Here is a 16,617-nt window from a genome sequence, read left to right as displayed (position 1 = left end):
GTGTGGTGTGGGTGGGGGGTGTAGCAAACTGCTTTTCATCCTATATGGATGAATCGGTTTCAAGGGTTCATCTTGGAGGTTCCCGAGTTCTGGAATGTAAACCCAGAGGTGGAAAATTAGGCAATGAGTTGAGTTCAGAGCTCCTGTGTATGTAAAAGGAAAATCTGTGTAGGAAGATAGGTGAGCATGGGAATGATTTTCCTGAGGAAGTTTGGGTATCTTCATCACTGCAGGTTTTAGAGAATAACATAAAACAGTTCTTGAAATGGTTTAAGCCCTTCCTAGCCTCTTTTTAGACTTGGTTGGATTAAATATGCTTTATGTAATTTAAAGGCTATGTTTAATTAATAGTTTTAGAGTCTTTCTTGCTGCTCTCTGTCAATTCCAAACCAGCAGAGCCTCATCACTGCTTTTCTCTTCTGTGCCTTAATTTCTTGTTCTTTTACACCTCTCATCACTTTATGAATAAAATTAATGAAGAAGAATAAAAAATATTGAAGGATTCAGTATCTGTTTTGTTCTATTCCTTCTACATTTTGTCATAAATAGAATGAAAGATGGAGGGATGAAAGGATTTTTGTTTCTAATCATCTAACCATAATCTGGCTTTTCTTTCTAGTGTACTCATGGTCTCCAGTGATCATATATTCCCTACATTTATATTATTTCTCCAGCAGCTTGATTCTGAAAGATTGTGGTCTCCTACAGCATTGCCAACAGCTTGCACGTCAAGAGTATCACATAGCAGTATTGCAATCTGATAATGCTATGGAAATTCTCTGGGGGGCCTGGTGCAATAGTTTGCTTTTATGTATACTGTAGGTGGAATTTTAGTAGGTGTCTTTTATGTTGACTCACATGCTTTCGTAAGTGCTTTTTATACTGATTGATATCACTGCTAATGGCTTAATGGTTGGACTTGATGATCTTAAAGGTCTCTTCCAACCTAAAGGATTCTATGATTCTAAGTATAGAGCTGCTTGTGGAATGCAGTTTTCAAAAGGCCGATTTCTGACGGAATCGTACACAAACATGTCTTGTTTTTCCTTCCCTTCCCCCCACTTTTAGCTGGCTGTGAGGTGGTTGGAACACAACTGCCGGTACCAGTACCTGGATGAGCTTCTCCAGTACGTCCGCTTTGGCCTCATGGACGTGGACACGCTGCACACCGTGGCTCTGTCTCATCCTCTTGTCCAAGCTAGCGAGACGGCGACAGCGCTTATTAACGAGGCCTTGGCCTACCACCAGAGCGTCTATGCACAGCCCGTTTGGCAAACCAGAAGGACGAAACCTCGCTTCCAGTCAGACACCCTCTACATTATCGGGGGGAAGAAACGGGAGATCTGTAAAGTGAAGGAACTGCGGTACTTCAACCCGGTGGATCAAGAGAACGTTCACATCGCGGGGGTTGCCAACTGGAGCGAGCTGGCGCCCATGCCCGTGGGGAGGAGCCACCACTGCGTGGCGGTGATGGGAGACTTCATTTTTGTAGCTGGGGGAGAGGCGGAGCACTCCACGGGGCGCAGCTGCGCGGTGAGAAGCGCCTGTCGCTACGACCCCCGCACGGACTCCTGGGCCGAGATCGCCCCGATGAAGAACTGCCGGGAGCACTTTGTGCTGGGAGCGGTGGACGAGTGCCTCTACGCGGTGGGGGGCAGGAACGAGCTGCGTCAAGTGCTGCCTACGGTGGAACGCTATTGCCCCAAGAAGAACAAGTGGACCTTTGTACAGTCCTTTGACCGATCGCTCTCGTGCCATGCAGGATATGTGGTGGATGGTCTTCTTTGGATATCAGGTAGAAAATGTTACGCACAGTTTGAGGTACTAATAAAATACCAAAATACCGTCTTGAATGGAACGAATAAATCTTCGTTGGTTTATTTGTCCTGATAACTTTTGTCTGAGGAGAAGAGTACTTTGAGGAATTTAAACCTGGAAGCGTACGATTGAGCGTGATCAGAAGTGTTGGAGTGTAACATACCTCTACAATATTTCTAGTCTGCTAAATCTCTCTCTGTTTTTCAAAGCTGCATATATCATCTGTGCTATCTCCAGTCACCATTCATAAATCACAGTGAACTGGAATGATAATGTACTTTTGGACAGATTTCAGATTTCAAATTCTGCGTGCTTCCTAAAAGCAAAAAAAACAGACCCACTTTCTGTAGTGTGGTCTGGTACCACTGCACTTGTTGCTGATAATGAAATGGAGGATTAAGTGTTTGTTGGCCTGTGTTGATCCAGGGCTTAAAAGCAAAAGTATGAATTGCTGCCACTTGCTCTTGAGGGTATTGTAACAGGCCAAGGTGACCTTCATTAGACATCATGCATGGCTCTGACTGTCCATGGCAAGTGCAGAGGTCTGCCTGGATGTAACCATAGCTTTGTAGCACAGAGAGATCAAAGTGTAGTCCTTGTAATCTTAAACTAACATATAATTTGCAACTAAGTCTGATATATTTTTTATTTTACATGTGCACATTGATGGGAGTTGAGGATGTTGTGTCATCAGCCTTTGTAGTGACTGTTCTGGTGCTAGTTGCTTTAGAATAAGGTCGATGATGTCTACTGAAGATTTGACAGAAAAATATCCACCTTTTAGTAAGAAGTGTGTCATGGAAGGTTATAAAGTCATAATATTTATCAAGGAAATTAACGAGTAAATGGGGCCAGTCCTTGAGGAAAATGTTCAGTGATTGCTATCTTCACTTCAGTACCCTCTGGGAATTCTAATGTGGTGTGGGATGCCTCTGGTGGAAAGATGGCATGTGAATGAAAGATTAAGTTAGCTACTTAGGCCTCCGCTGTGCTTCTCAAAGTGTTTAGATTAGCAGAGCAACTTGCAGATGTATTTTTCTGCCTGTATGACTTAAGTGACTTAGGGGAATGGATTCCCAAACATTGTCACAGAAGGCAGCAGCTACTTATTGTTACACATATACAGTAAAATCACAAATGATGACTTTGGAATGAAAAGCATGACAGAAAGCAGATCACCGAGATCCCTAGCAGGTGCTTTGGGTCACTTTCCTCAGCAGCTGGCATTGGAGGTGTCTTGTAGAGTTTGTGCTGCGTGTCCTGAAGTGTGCACATGAGGGGCTTTGGGGCCCAGGTATGGTATAGGAACAGGATTTCTGCTTTAGGGCACAGTTGGGTGTATTCAGAGCATTACCCTCTTTATTCACTGCCTGTCCTTATTTTACCTATGAACAGGGATGTGTGTCTCTGGTGGGCAGTTCAAATATGTGGAAGTTACTATTGCTGTGTCTTGGGTTTTAAATTTTTTTTTTCTTCTTAGGTCTTATGTTTGTCAGTCTCTATTTAGGAGAAACAGGGCTTTTTAGGAACTTTTTAGGCTTCTAGGCTTTAGGCTTAGGTTTCCACTTTTTAGTAGAAACACCCATCAGAGGGTGGTCCTTGCTCCAGTACGTGAAAATGTAATATTTTTTTTTAATTTCATTTTTTTTTCCTGTAAAATGAAAAAACACTAAGGAAGTATTTGATAGGGATTTTTAAGTCAAATGTGGGACTGGTTGAAGATTACTTTTATTCTCTCCAGAGACTCTGGGAAAGGGAAAATTACACAGAGGATTAATTAATGTGCTCAGTTATGCATTTATATAATGGGGCAGTGTGATACTGTGTTAAAAAAATGCCTCTAATACACCTGTAGAACTGGGGGAAGAGGTAAGTGGAAGCCTATTAGGTGAACTCTTCAAAACTGGGCAAAACAGAAAACTTTTTATCAGTATTGTTCCATTTATATTTGAAAATGCTACCAACGTAACTTCTGTTACAAAGTTGCAGTAAGGAGCAATGTTTTGGCAGTGGAATAAGATAGGCAGGACTTTTTTAGTTGTGCTTTGTATAGTTTCTGAGAGAATGCTTAGCAGTTTTGAGCTGCTGGGTTCTGACAGGTTACTTTGGAATACAAGAGCATAGGATGCAATACTTCAGTAGGGTATTGATCTGAATTATGTACCCAGATTGAAAACTGGTTTCTGTGCATTGAATATTTAAAAATAAAAGTAGATGGAGATGCAAGAAGTGTAGCTAGCTTTCTCTTATTCATTAATTGTTGAGTGCCAGATTGTAGCTTGCTATATGCGTATATTCAGGGGCCGGGGAATAGTACAGAGATACGTTTTATTGTTCCAAAACCAGCAGTAGTCACCACTGAAAAAATCCATTGTTCACCATCAAATATAAGGTGTTAGCAGAAGAGTAATCAGTAATGCAGGTGGGAACTCAGTTTTGATGTGGCCTAAAATTAAGTAATTACAAAATTTGTCTGAGTTAGGGATGTTTCTGAGCTGTATCCCTGCTGCTTTTTCTGGGAAATGCAGGTCATCAGCAAGAGCTCTCAAAGTCAGTCTGCTGCTACCAGCTGGCAAGGTAACCATGAAAATGTGCCCACATTTTTAGTAAGTGAATAAATTTAAAAGTGATAATCTAAGTCTCTAGCCCTTGTATTTGTGGAGAATCTCTTCAAAACACAGCCCACACACAGACCATTTACTTATGCTTTAGCCAAATCATCGGTGCCTCTGCTACAGCCCCTTGTCATCTAAAGGCTTTGCTAATCTAAAGCTGACTAGACTCAAGAAGTTTCTACTATTACTATTATTATTAGGATTCATTTTCAGCTTTACTTTCCTTCACCTTTGGGACAAATCTGAGATGGAATCAAAAATAGTAGAGCATAAAATCATGGCAAAGGCAGCAGGGAAGGGAAGTGTGTGAAACAAAATGCCGTACAAGCGAAAGCACACACTGGCAATAGGAGGTGGGTGGCCAGTGTTGACAGAGAAACTTAATTCTAATCTGCCACCACCCCTTTGGGGTTTTTAACCTGCTGGAAGGCTTAGAGAGGAGCCTTCTGCACTCTGGAACTGATCGGACCCTCTGGTCAGTGCAAGTGGGTTCAGCTCTTAAGTTTTCTGAGCTCCATATATCGTGGAACACATTTTCGTATTTGTGTCATCTTTTTTTTTTTTTTTTTTGTCTTTTTTTTTCATAGCCCACATTTTATTATTTTTAAAAGTCGATGAGAATTCATCGGTATTGACAGTACAGCATCGGGCAGATGGTTTTGAAATTTTATAGAAAAATGAATCTTCCAGGCCCCAGTTAAGATCTGACACCGTGACCCGTTTCACAAACGGATTGCACGCCACATGCTTGAAAAGTGGAGTATTTGAGTCAGAGGAACAAAATGCACCTAACTCGTTGGAGTTCAGTATTACTTAGAAATATTCTCTATAAAAGCAGGGGAATGTTTTCCATAACAGTGAGAACTTAAACTATACCCATTTCCCTGCATCTTCTGTGGCTGGAGACCTGTTTTTCTGTGTGTTATGTCTGTCCTCCCTGGGGACCGGGAGGAGCAGAGAACTTCTGCCAGGCTGTTCAGCTCTGGGCGATTCCTGAACCTGCAGCTGGGGATAAGGAGGCTTCCCCTCCACCTCAAGTGCTCAAGGGATTAGCACATGAAAAATCTTCTCTAAAGCAAAGTATTATGCTGTTGTTTTGCAGAGGTCCGAGTTGCCTGACCTTAAGTGTGTCAGCTAAAACCACATCTTGTGATGCAGATGGAAACTCAGCCTGGGGGAGGGGGTAAACAAGCCAGCCCCATACAGCTGCTTTTTATCTAACAACCATTTCTTCAAAATTCAAGAGTATTTTTTTTAATTATTATTTTTTCTGCAACAGTGGACATATTGACCAGGGAAATAATGAATGTCACATATCTTGGAGAATTATTCTGGGTTTGCAAGAAGTTTTGGGGTGAAAAGTATTACCTGGCTGTCAGTATGCTTTGTTGTGAGGAGAAGAAAATGTTATTCTCAGTAAATGCCTATGAAATTCTTTTATGAACAGTAGATCTGAAATAAATAGGAATTTACAGTATTTAACCAAAACAGGTTTTGTGGGGTGCCTGGCACTGCCAGGAGCAGGAGGTTAAGAAATACGTAGAAATTGCCCCAGTGACCCATCTTAGTCTGTAGATGGAACAGTGCTTCTTTATTATTACATTTGAATAAAGATAATGGATCTCACACCTTTCAAGCATGGACATTATAGGTTTGGTCCCACTGATTCTTTTTAGATTGAATGTAAAAACATCAGGAATTACTGATTTAAAAACACAAGCAGCCCACGAACAAACTGTCTCTTAGCCTGTGAGAGTCTCTGAGCTGGGAGCTTCTGCGGCCATCCATGTGTTGGGGCCTCCCTTGTTTGCAGCTGGATTGTATCTGGGGTGGAACAGTGTTAATTAGAGCTGCTGTTGGCATCTTCCAGGAGATGTGTTAGGGTGGAAGAATATGCTCCAGCTGAGCTGTCCTCGCTGCACCTGGGCTGGCGGAGGTAAAAGGCAGTGGGCTTGCATGCTGAGAAAGGATTATCTTGTGTTTGACACACAGACATGCAAGAGAGGAGAGATTTCTATTTTAAAGTAGCAGAGCACCTTGGGGCACGTGTTACGAGTCTCTATATATTCCCTGGATTTGCTGGAAGGAATACACGTGGGAGCTCTTTGCCAACATGTAGTTTTACACATCTCCCAGTGAACTCGGATTCACGCGCGCAGCCTCGCACTTGGGGACTTCAGAGAGAGCTGTGAGATTTTCTAGGGGGTTTGGAGTTGATTGGATTTCTCAAGTCTTATGGGGATATTATGAGGACATGTTATAAATATGGATTATCAATTTTCATTTGGGAGAATGGTGTTGAATTTACTACCTCCCACCCTTTTCTTTTTGGGAATGTCTTTTTTGAAGGTCTTTTTCAGTGTGGTTTGTGGACTGACTGTGAGGCTCTAACAACCCAGATATTTCCTATGTGTGGTGAAGGGCTGGACAAGGTGGATCCTGGAGTCCTCCAGCAAGATCCTCATGTAGATGGGCACTGTTGCCATGAGTTGGGAGCTTAGGGGTCTTGGAGGGCTTAAAAAGCAGGGTTTGAGGCCTTCAGGGCAGTATAAAAACATTGTGAGCCCATGGGCCGGGTGCTGGGCTTTCACCCAGCATGTTCTCCTGTCTCTAAGAGCAAGACAGACACAGGCTCATCCTGAGGGTGCTCCTTGCCTCTCAGGAACTCTGGTCCTCAAAGCCAGCTGCTCATGTCAAAGTGGTGCAATCATTGCTCTGTTTATAAAACCCAAAGAGCACTGACCAAACGCTGATTTTTCTGTCATTTAACCAGCTTAACATTTTTTTCTCTTTCTTTAATGGGTGGGTTACCACCATATCAACTGCTATTGTTTCACATCAAATTTAATAGCATGATTTATATTTAAATACTTCTTTTCAAGTGTCATTACAATGCCTTTCCTCATAGAAAGCACTGCAGAGAAGTTTAAGACATTATCTCAGAATTACCATATTTTTGCTGAGAAAGTATGTATTATTTTTAGTAGCATTTAAACTTTGTGGTTTCTCCAGTTCCTATTTTTTAAGAGACATATTGCACTTCTTTTGCCCTTTCCCAGCTGTCTGGAGTATTTTTTTAAAAAAAATAGTTCAAGAGGACATTGCAGACTTGTTAAATTTGAATTTTGGCAGAAAATTTTAAACTTCTGCTATAGCACTTCAAAGTTAGGAGGAACTTGAGTTTGAAAATTGATGCAGATATAAGATGGCATATTTAATGACAGATGTATCTATAGAACCTGTTAAGATGCAGATTATCCCCCTGGGGAGGGGAGATCAAAACTGCCAATCTATAAAATATACTTGTTAGGGGAAGGCATGGAATCTATCTCTGTGAGCACTTTGATTGCAGGGGACAGTGTAGCAGCATGTGGCATCATAACCTAAGAGCAGACCAATCAGCTTGATGACTTTCAAAGCCAAGAATACTGCTGGAGGCAAGGGTACTCCAGTCTAGAAGAAATTAAAACATATAGAGACTGTTATTAATTCCAGATCTATTTTTGTGTAGTCAAATCTGTATGCAAATCCTTAGCATCTCATTTTGGCAGATTAATAGAGCGGTATGTGAAGGGAATGTAATGATAAAACACAACAGATGAGCAATATTGCAGGGGACAAAATGTAAGTGGTGTAGTTGATACGAGGGCTTCTTTGTGAAAAGAGGCAAATAATTCTGCTTGTTTGATTTTTTTTCATTATTTTACAAGGGAGCGACCCCCTTCTTCCTCTACTTCCTCCACATCTTTCCCCCCAAACTAAGGTGTTCTTTCTGAACGGAAATACAGGAACCCAGCACTGTGTTTCCAATGCATCTCCTGTAGTTCATCATTCTGGAGGTAATAATCCAAATAACTAGGATTTTTGTTTTTCAGAATACTAATCTGGCATCTCATTTTTAAACATTACACGAGGAGTGAAAGTAACTATGTAGAAGAAAATCAAATTACAGAACAGATATGGGAAAAGATTGTTTGGTGCGTGTGGCTGACGGCCACTAACACTGCGAAGGCTGCACAACAGCGTGGAGACAAGTAACAGATTGTGAGATGAGAGATGGAAACAGTCACCACTTTCCAACTCCTGTTCATGCGTGGGTACTGCACGGGTGCTGCGGTGGGCAGCATGTGGTGTAGTGTGATGGGAACAGTTTGGAAAGACTACCTCTCACCTCGGCTGTCTCTCAGCCTCTAAGAGCCGCTGAGCTGTGAGGTTGTGCTACCGTCCCTGCGTAGGGATTCCAGTACACTGGTGCTTGTGGAGATGCACCCAAATAACAGAGTTATTCCTCCCATCTACTACGGTTGAAGGCAAGACTCTTGAATACATTTGTCTGTACTTTTTGCTGTCCATTGATCAGATTCTTGGGCTCACTCAAGAGTGATCAGAGGGTACATCTGTGCTAGCATGTAGCTCAGCCCAGTAGGAGCAGGTCAGCAGATAAAACTTTAGTGCCGAATTCACTCTGTCTACTCCACATAGAGTTCACATTTTGCTCCTTGGACTGGATTTATTCTGGTCCTGTGGACCAAATATTCCCAGTGCTCAGCTGGTACGAAGCCATCTGAAAGACCCGTTACTTTTTTGCACCTACGTGCCCCATTAGGAGCTGGTGCACATCTGGAGCAGAGCTGCTGGTTTAACTTGAATGCACACCAGTCCCACCCTACAGCCTAGAAGGATGTGTGAGAGGTGGGGGACTTGCTTCAAAATCACAGCATGGCTCTGAACCAAAATGCTGCACTGGATGTGGCTGGAGGCTGGCTAAAAGGGTTCCGCAGCATAGATCCATATTAACACTTGTTGGGGATAAAAGAAGAAAAACCCACTGGCCTTAGTAGGATGGGCCCTAGCTCAGCCAGCAGGATGAAAGCACCTCTGCTGTTGCTCTCTCTGAAGCAGGGGATGACCTCATAAAAAGAGGAGCATCAACAAATGTAATAACAGAAGAAATTCTGTTAAACATTATTGAAAAGTAAATGGTAGTGTTTCTGGTCACTACGGAGGAACCACCCAGCATAAGTCTACAACTAAGCCAGGAGATGTTCTCCTTATAATACAGACTAAATGCAGCATTTCCTTCAAATACGTAGGTGAGCAGAGCTGCACAGGTTTGCACTATGCTTTCCAGCTGGCAGTGGTGTCCCATGTCACATTCCTGGTTAGGCAGAGCTCCACTCTGACCTCTTCCTTCTCTCTGGTGCCAGCCCACTTCCCCCTCCTTTAAACCGTGTCACACGCTGCACGGTCCTTGGAACAAGGGCGGGTTTTATCTTCACATCTTGACAACAGTTTAATGCACAATCATTTATAAACAGATAATATTTTATCTCATTTTTAGCCCACAGAATTAGCTTTACAAAGGAAGTCTGTGCGTTGGGGGGTGGGGAGGAGGAGTGTCTTTGTTGTTGCTGTTGTGTGCTTCTAGCTGTTTGACAAATGTGCCATTTATTACCTTGTAACCAGATTAAAAAATGCAGTGGAATGTAAGCGTAAGTTGTGGTATGCAACATAATTATGTCAGCAAATGAGCCCTAGAATTGATTATTTTGCTGTACCTGATCTTGGTCCTAGTTTTGCTTATGTGGAAAAAAAAAAATGTAACCTGTATAAATTCTTTCACAGGAGGAGTAACAAATACTGCACAGTATCAAAACAGGCTCATGGTCTATGATCCTAAGCAGGTGGGTATCTGTGGTGTTATGTGTTTTTCTTGTGTTTGACTTTAGACAGGTCTCTTAGTTAATACAGTGATTTTGTGAGACTACAAATGCTGACTGTCTGAATAAGGAGTGTTGTGAATTCACTTCGTATGGATGTGTGAGTTTAACAGAGTTAACGGGGACGCTGACTTTTTATTGTGTTTTTTAAGCCTGTAGGCATTAGAAACCAGATTAAATATAGAAATGTGCTTTAAATTCCCTGTATTTATCAGTATTTATTTTGCTTGTTCGGTTTTTTTTGTAATCCAGCAGCCCTGGGCAACATACACCCAAAATCAGTGCCACAAAACTGCTCCTTGTTGCTGGCATTTCTGTGTTGAATTGCATATGTGAGCTTTTTGTTTTCTGCATACTTTCAGGACTCTACTACCTGGCTGTGACTTACTCTGCTGACTGCAAGGGTGCCTATCATTTCACTACCCAAGCACCTAAAATATCTTTTAGGGTTTATTTCATACATTATGTATGTGTTTTGATTAGGTTAGTGTGGCTCAGTAACCATTTCAGAGGGTTAGGACATGGTTATGCCCTCTTGCTTGTCTTAGGAATTAAAAGTCCTGAGCTTGCAATCAGAGGTGCATAGCCTGATTTACACCCGCATGGGAGAATATTGACTTTTCTGATTGTAGCATAGGGGCTTTGATTGTGGTGTTTGGAATCAAATAGTGCCAGGAGATACCTCTGTGTGGTTCCCGGTGCCATTAGAGCGCAGCAGGGACAGGTCCTGAGGCAGAGCGCAGGCAATGCCACACCTGCCTCTTTCTTCCTAAGGGGCAGCTCTACGCACCGATTCTGCAAATGCCGACTCTGTCCTAAATCCAAGCAAGAATTACAGGCACCAACCTTGTTTTGCTTATGAGGGGGACACGTATTTAGATGCTGTGTCTCTGTCGTGCGTCCTTCGCTTTGGTTCTGTTCTGGCTGCTGTGGAAGCCGCCCTCAGAACACCAGTGGCGAGCAGCCGGGCCTGGCACGGGAAGGGTTACAGAGGACTCGCGCGCTCGCCTTCTTCAGATGAGGTCCGCTCCGTGTTTGTACACACGAGCTCTTTTTAAAAATTCTGCTGGCATATTGTTTACAGTGTGTACTGGAAACCATCACATCTGCTCGCATCTCGCCTGGAATCTCAATAACTCCATCACCCGGCACCGGCGCTCGCCTCTGCGCGAGGCCTTTGTGGCGAGTCGATAATGGCTGCCATCTGCCACGGAGCACACAGCTACCTGCCGACGAGCCGGCCGGGGTGACCTCTGCTTCCCCACCGCTGATTAGTATTCACACGCCGCCGTATTAGAAGTGACCCCGCCAGGCCCCTCTGCTGCTTTGCCTTCGCAGCGCTCTGCGGCTCACCTGGCAGGCACCGCAGCGGAGGAAGCTACAGATATAATCAGGGGATGCAGGCAGGCTTTGCAAAGCAGATGGTGTCTATAGTCTGGCGTTAAGAGACTGGACTACTAATGCAAGCATTAATGCCTAATATTCAGCAATTACACATTGGAATGTATAGCTATATATTGTGGAGGTTAAAAGGCAGCAGTTGTTCGAGGCTCCTGAGTTACCACAAGCGGCAGCACGTGTAAGGCAAAGAATTTCCTCACAGATTTTAACTTCCTCCACTTAAGTAGATTAATCTCATCTCTTGCCAGGTTGGTTGATTTAGTAAGCGTAGCAGGGGCACTTGCTTTCTTAGGTTTAAAATACTGTGCTTGAATACCTCTTCTTCCATGTCCTTTTGTCCCTCCCCTGAACAGGTAGAATTCTAGAATATTGTTAACCAGGAAGAAAAATGTGCAAAGGGACGTTACTTTGTAAGTGCCCACAAATAAAGGGTTGGCGTTCAACCAAATATGAATCATTTGAGAAGATTCTTGAGGAAATTGTTTTTCCCTGTTGCTTCATTCCCCAAGGACAAGATCAAATAAACTTCTGAATAACAGAAGGTAGAATACTCTCCTCTCATAACAGAGCTAGTTGGTGCAGATAATTTTAGCACTGTATACAAAGGAGACATCTAATAGTCTTGCTTAAGGAGGATTTGCTACTGAGTTCTAAAGAAGAAAAAAGGCTTTGAAACCTGATGAGCTAAACAGAAAAAATACAGAACAATAAATACTATTAGATTAACGAATTTGTGTTCATTATGAACAGTATGAAATGTGAGAGCTGTAAACCACATGTTTAAAGTCCAGTATGTCTAGTCAGTGTTACAGCCAACACGCATGTCTATCATGTGACATGCCATTGATATTGCACTGCTGGTATGGGTATGTCTTTGAGCAGTGCTGAGACAAGTTCTCTCCTCCTTTTTCCAGAACAAGTGGTTAAGCCGTAGCCCGATGTTGCAGAGGAGAGTGTATCACTCCATGGCTGCTGTCCAGAGAAAACTTTACGTGTTAGGTGGGAATGATCTGGACTACAACAACGATCGGATCCTGGTGCGGCACATAGACTCCTACAGCATAGATGCTGACCAGTGGACGCGCTGCAGCTTCAGCATGTTGACAGGTGAGTTTTGTACACCAAAAGGGGAAACTCACTACTGTTAAAGCATCAATTCTTTTCCCTTTAGATGTCTTTAGTACGTGGAACTCCATGACTTTGGTGGGACTACTTCCAATTTAGGGACTACTGTTGGCTGACAAGACCATTTTGATGACTCTTCTGGCATTTAGTGTCCTACAAAACATTTTGTTATAGGACATTTTTAAACTAAATTCTTAAGAAGGTGCACATAAATTTAATTTGTCATAGTATTACCAGTACTTATTTTTGATTCTCCAAACTCTTGCTTGCATACTTGCAGTGATAGGTTTAGCTCCCTGTCTGTGTGTGCAACGGGCAGATGTGTCTCTACCGTGATACCATCATTATGTCGTGTGTTCTGCTGGCGTTACTGGGCAAAGCTTTCATGGAAATCCATTCACCGTCACTTATTTCTAAGCAGTTTCTATTTAATAAATTACCCAAAAGGAGGTGTTTTTGTTGCAATTTTGTCTAGTCAGGGATGAGTTGAAGAGCTCAGTTAGCTACAGGTTCTGTATAGTTGTTCTTGACTATTATGAAGAACTGCTGCAGTAGGAGCTTGCAAAGCATTGTAACTCACTGTCCCTGCCACCCAGTCCACCAAATTTTACTGCTGTCTGATACAGTGCCCAGATGTACCACGTCCTTTAATCCCTGGGAGAGACAGGCACGTGAGACATCTTCTCAGAGTAGCACCAGCAGTAGCTATGAAGAAAAGGAAGGACTTTCAAGGCAGGACAGCATTAGCATTGAGGCCACTCTCTTGTGCACCAATTAAAAACAGTACTGGTTGCCAAAAAGTTTCAGTGCAGGCTGCTGTAGGAGTCCTAGAACTGAGCCCACCTCACTTTGCATCCTTTTCCATGTTGCAATGATTCCAAGATCCACCACTCAAAAGGATACAAAGGATGTTGGAGTTTAACTAGAAGCTCAGGATAAGACAGTCAGGTAGGTTTAAAACCTGCTCTGCTTGCAACTTTGTTCTTTAAAATACTGCATTGGGTTTCTTAATTTCTGGAATCTGGAGAAGAGTTGCTTCATTTCTGAGTCAGGTCATCTGAATGCTTCAAGGACATTGGGGAGAGAGGCATAGATTAAAAAGGGTTATGCATTGTCAAACAGTGAGTTTTTCATATCCCTTCTGCTCTCCAGTTAATTACCTCATTTTCTGGAGGAATCGACAGCCTTTGAGAAGGGCATCCTCTGATTTGCAGCTGCAGAAGCACTGGCACTGCAGGTACCCTTGTTCTGGAGCTGATCTAGTACCACTCAATGCTGTGATAGAGCAGCCTCTTCCCAGATACCACCTGGTGGGTTGCTTCCACAACGTGCACCTTAAGAGGCCATTTAAGCCTTTCTTTGCATCTCTGCAACTGGTGGTAGATGTGCCTGTTGTACTGTGTAGTGTATTGACTTGTAAATACAGTCTTGTTTTAAGGCTGTGTTGGTCCTTCAGAATTTCCAAACTTGGGTCAGGAGATGGTTGCTACGAGGATGAGCTTGCACAGCAGGTTCTGCAGTGTTCACCAGACTTGTACCTGGAGGAAGAAGGGTTGTGGGCAGAATGTGAGCGGCGTTCAGCTCTCTCAGTCTGCACGTCTGTTTGGATGTTCATGTGAGGCAGTAGCTGAGAGGCAGGTGGGGAGCTCACTCATCACCTGTGACATACACGTGTACAAAAAGCTGTGCCGTTGAGGAGACAGCAGATGGTCCCCTGCACAGCTTCTCTTTATTGGTCATCTGGGGTGTCTCTCTGGACAGCACCCCAGAGGGCTCCTGCGGAGAGCAGAGAACAGCCCCCCTGCTTCACCCTCACGCTTGCATGTTGTCAGTTCTGAGGGAGCCAAGCTGCTGCCAGGTGCATTTGCATCCCATTACAGAACTCCAACAGTTGGTGTTAAAAGGGTTAATTAAACACTGAAACTGGTTTCTATTGCCTTTTTTGCCTTAGGTCAAAATGAGTCTGGAGTCGCTGTCCACAATGGTAGAATATATTTAGTTGGCGGCTATTCCATTTGGACAAATGAGCCTTTGGCATGTATCCAGGTGAGTGATTTAGGTTTCTTTTAAAGTCTTTTCCAATAATTTTGCAAGGATAAGTTGTGCACAGAGGTTATTCAATGAGGAAAATGCGTGTGAAGTGGAGAGATGAAGGATGTTTCTCATTGCAGCCACCAAAACTGCATGAACACAGAGAAGAAATACTGTGGATACTAAAACTATTTCCAGATGAGCCAACAGATGCAATTCTTCTAAGATATTCTAGTAAAAGAGGGTCAAGTAGTCTCTCTTTTGGCCAGGTTTTCGGTAAAATAATAGATATATATTCTCAGGTTACACAAGTTCAAAAGTAAAAGGGTTGCAGAAATGGGTGATGGGTCATGGGCTAAGAAGGTTTCAGCCTGTCTTGTAATTTATTTATTTTTTTGTCTTCTTTCTCCACATTGCCTTTCTGAAGAGCACGTAGAGTTAACAAGTTGTTTGACAAGGTTCAGTCAGCATGCAAGCTGCCCTTGCACTTACTGCTTCAAAGCTTGAATGGAAGCTTTTTCGCTCCTGCTGTAGGCAATAGGTTGTCCAACATACTCTTCAGCTCTCTCATCTTTAGGAAGAAGTTCTTCAGTATAAGAGTGGCGAGACCCTGGAACAGATTGCCCAGAGAGGCTGTGGGTGCCCCCTCCCTGGAGGTGTTCAAGGCCAGGCTGGATGAGGCTGAGAGGCGTCACTGCCCATGGCAGGGAGGTTGGATTAGATGATCTCTAGGGTCCCTTCCAACCTAAGCTATTCTATGATCCTGTATAAGAGCAGCTTGCCTGCAGATCCATGACTTTCAGGTATTCCTGTAGAGAAATTAGGAATTCTTCCTACGTGCTTCTGAGTGAAGCAAATCTGCATCACAGCCATAGCTTTGTGACCAGCTGGGCAGTTATACAGCAACCCTTGTTTACATCTCAGTTTCTGCACTTCTGCTGATAAACAACATTTTCATTAGCTTCCAACTTTTTGGATTTTAGGATTTCATCTCTGAACTGTCCCATAAGACTACAAATTAGTTTTAACATAAGAAGGGAATGTATTAGACATTGAGCTGCTGGTCTCACAAAGAATGGTTATTAGCATGAATTTGTGAAGAATGTATCATGCAAGATAAGCAGCTGAAACCATGTTCTGGTCATAGTATAATTGTGTTTTGGTAAGTTGTTGGATACTACACTGAGCAATTGCTATTGGAAAGAGTCATTCAAACTGGCACTGGCTTGGATAACACAGGCTCACAGAGTAACAGCACAGTACCAGGGGGGTGGCTGTACTCCACCGACTCGCTGGTGTATAACCAGCAGGTCCTTTGCAGTATTGCACGTGGGTTTAAATACCACTCAGTGACAAAGTGAAAATGATCCTGGGGTCTTGCTTTCTTAAATGGACGTTTGTCCACATCCCCAAACTGGTTGTGAACTGGTAGCCTGCCCAAGGCAGTCCCCACGTTAAAGGGAAAAGAAGTCTAATGAGTCCTCGGCAGAGCTGTGTGTGCTGCCCCTTCCCAGCTGTTGGCTTTAACTTGCAAAATGAGCCCTTTTATCTTCAAATTCAGCACATTTGAAGGCTGCTCTCTCCTTTGGAAAAAAAAGATTCACTTTTTCCATATATCTTCATTTTCTTTAAATCATTCATTTATTCCAACTTCGCAGAGTTCCCTTGCTCCCTATTCAGCACCAAGCTGACGAGTGATGCATACTCAGAGATAACAGTGGCACTTCTGTGCAGAGTGCCCTGCTGGGGAGGTGGCACGTTCTGCTGCCAGGAAGCAGCACCCAGTGTCACCATCTGCTACCGAGTGCCTGAGCTTCTGAGTTCCTGAGCTAGCCTAACATTTGGGTGATGAGGAGAGCAAAAAATGACCAGATCCGTCATAAATTTGATCTAAAAATGATCTGAAA

The 16,617-nt window shown here is 43.2% G+C and overlaps 1 protein-coding gene across 1 annotated transcript in view; it reads left to right on the top strand.

The window, feature by feature from the left end:
* Positions 1-16,617, top strand: part of KLHL32 (kelch-like family member 32) — a gene marked incomplete at its 5' end in the record, with an annotated part of 37,431 nt that overhangs the window by 20,432 nt on the left and 382 nt on the right. Inside the window, 4 exons of the mRNA XM_008948530.1 lie at positions 1,069-1,795; positions 10,059-10,117; positions 12,469-12,661; positions 14,631-14,725. Coding sequence (XP_008946778.1) covers positions 1,069-1,795; positions 10,059-10,117; positions 12,469-12,661; positions 14,631-14,725 — 1,074 coding nt within the window. The remainder of the gene's footprint in view (positions 1-1,068; positions 1,796-10,058; positions 10,118-12,468; positions 12,662-14,630; positions 14,726-16,617) is intronic.

The sequence above is a fragment of the Merops nubicus genome, unplaced genomic scaffold (assembly GCF_000691845.1).
Source record: "Merops nubicus isolate BGI_N331 unplaced genomic scaffold, ASM69184v1 scaffold15540, whole genome shotgun sequence".
In the NCBI taxonomy this organism is placed as follows: Eukaryota; Metazoa; Chordata; class Aves; order Coraciiformes; family Meropidae; genus Merops; species Merops nubicus.
The sequence above is the reverse complement of the archived record's forward strand: the minus strand, read 5'-3'. Positions and strand labels throughout refer to the sequence as shown.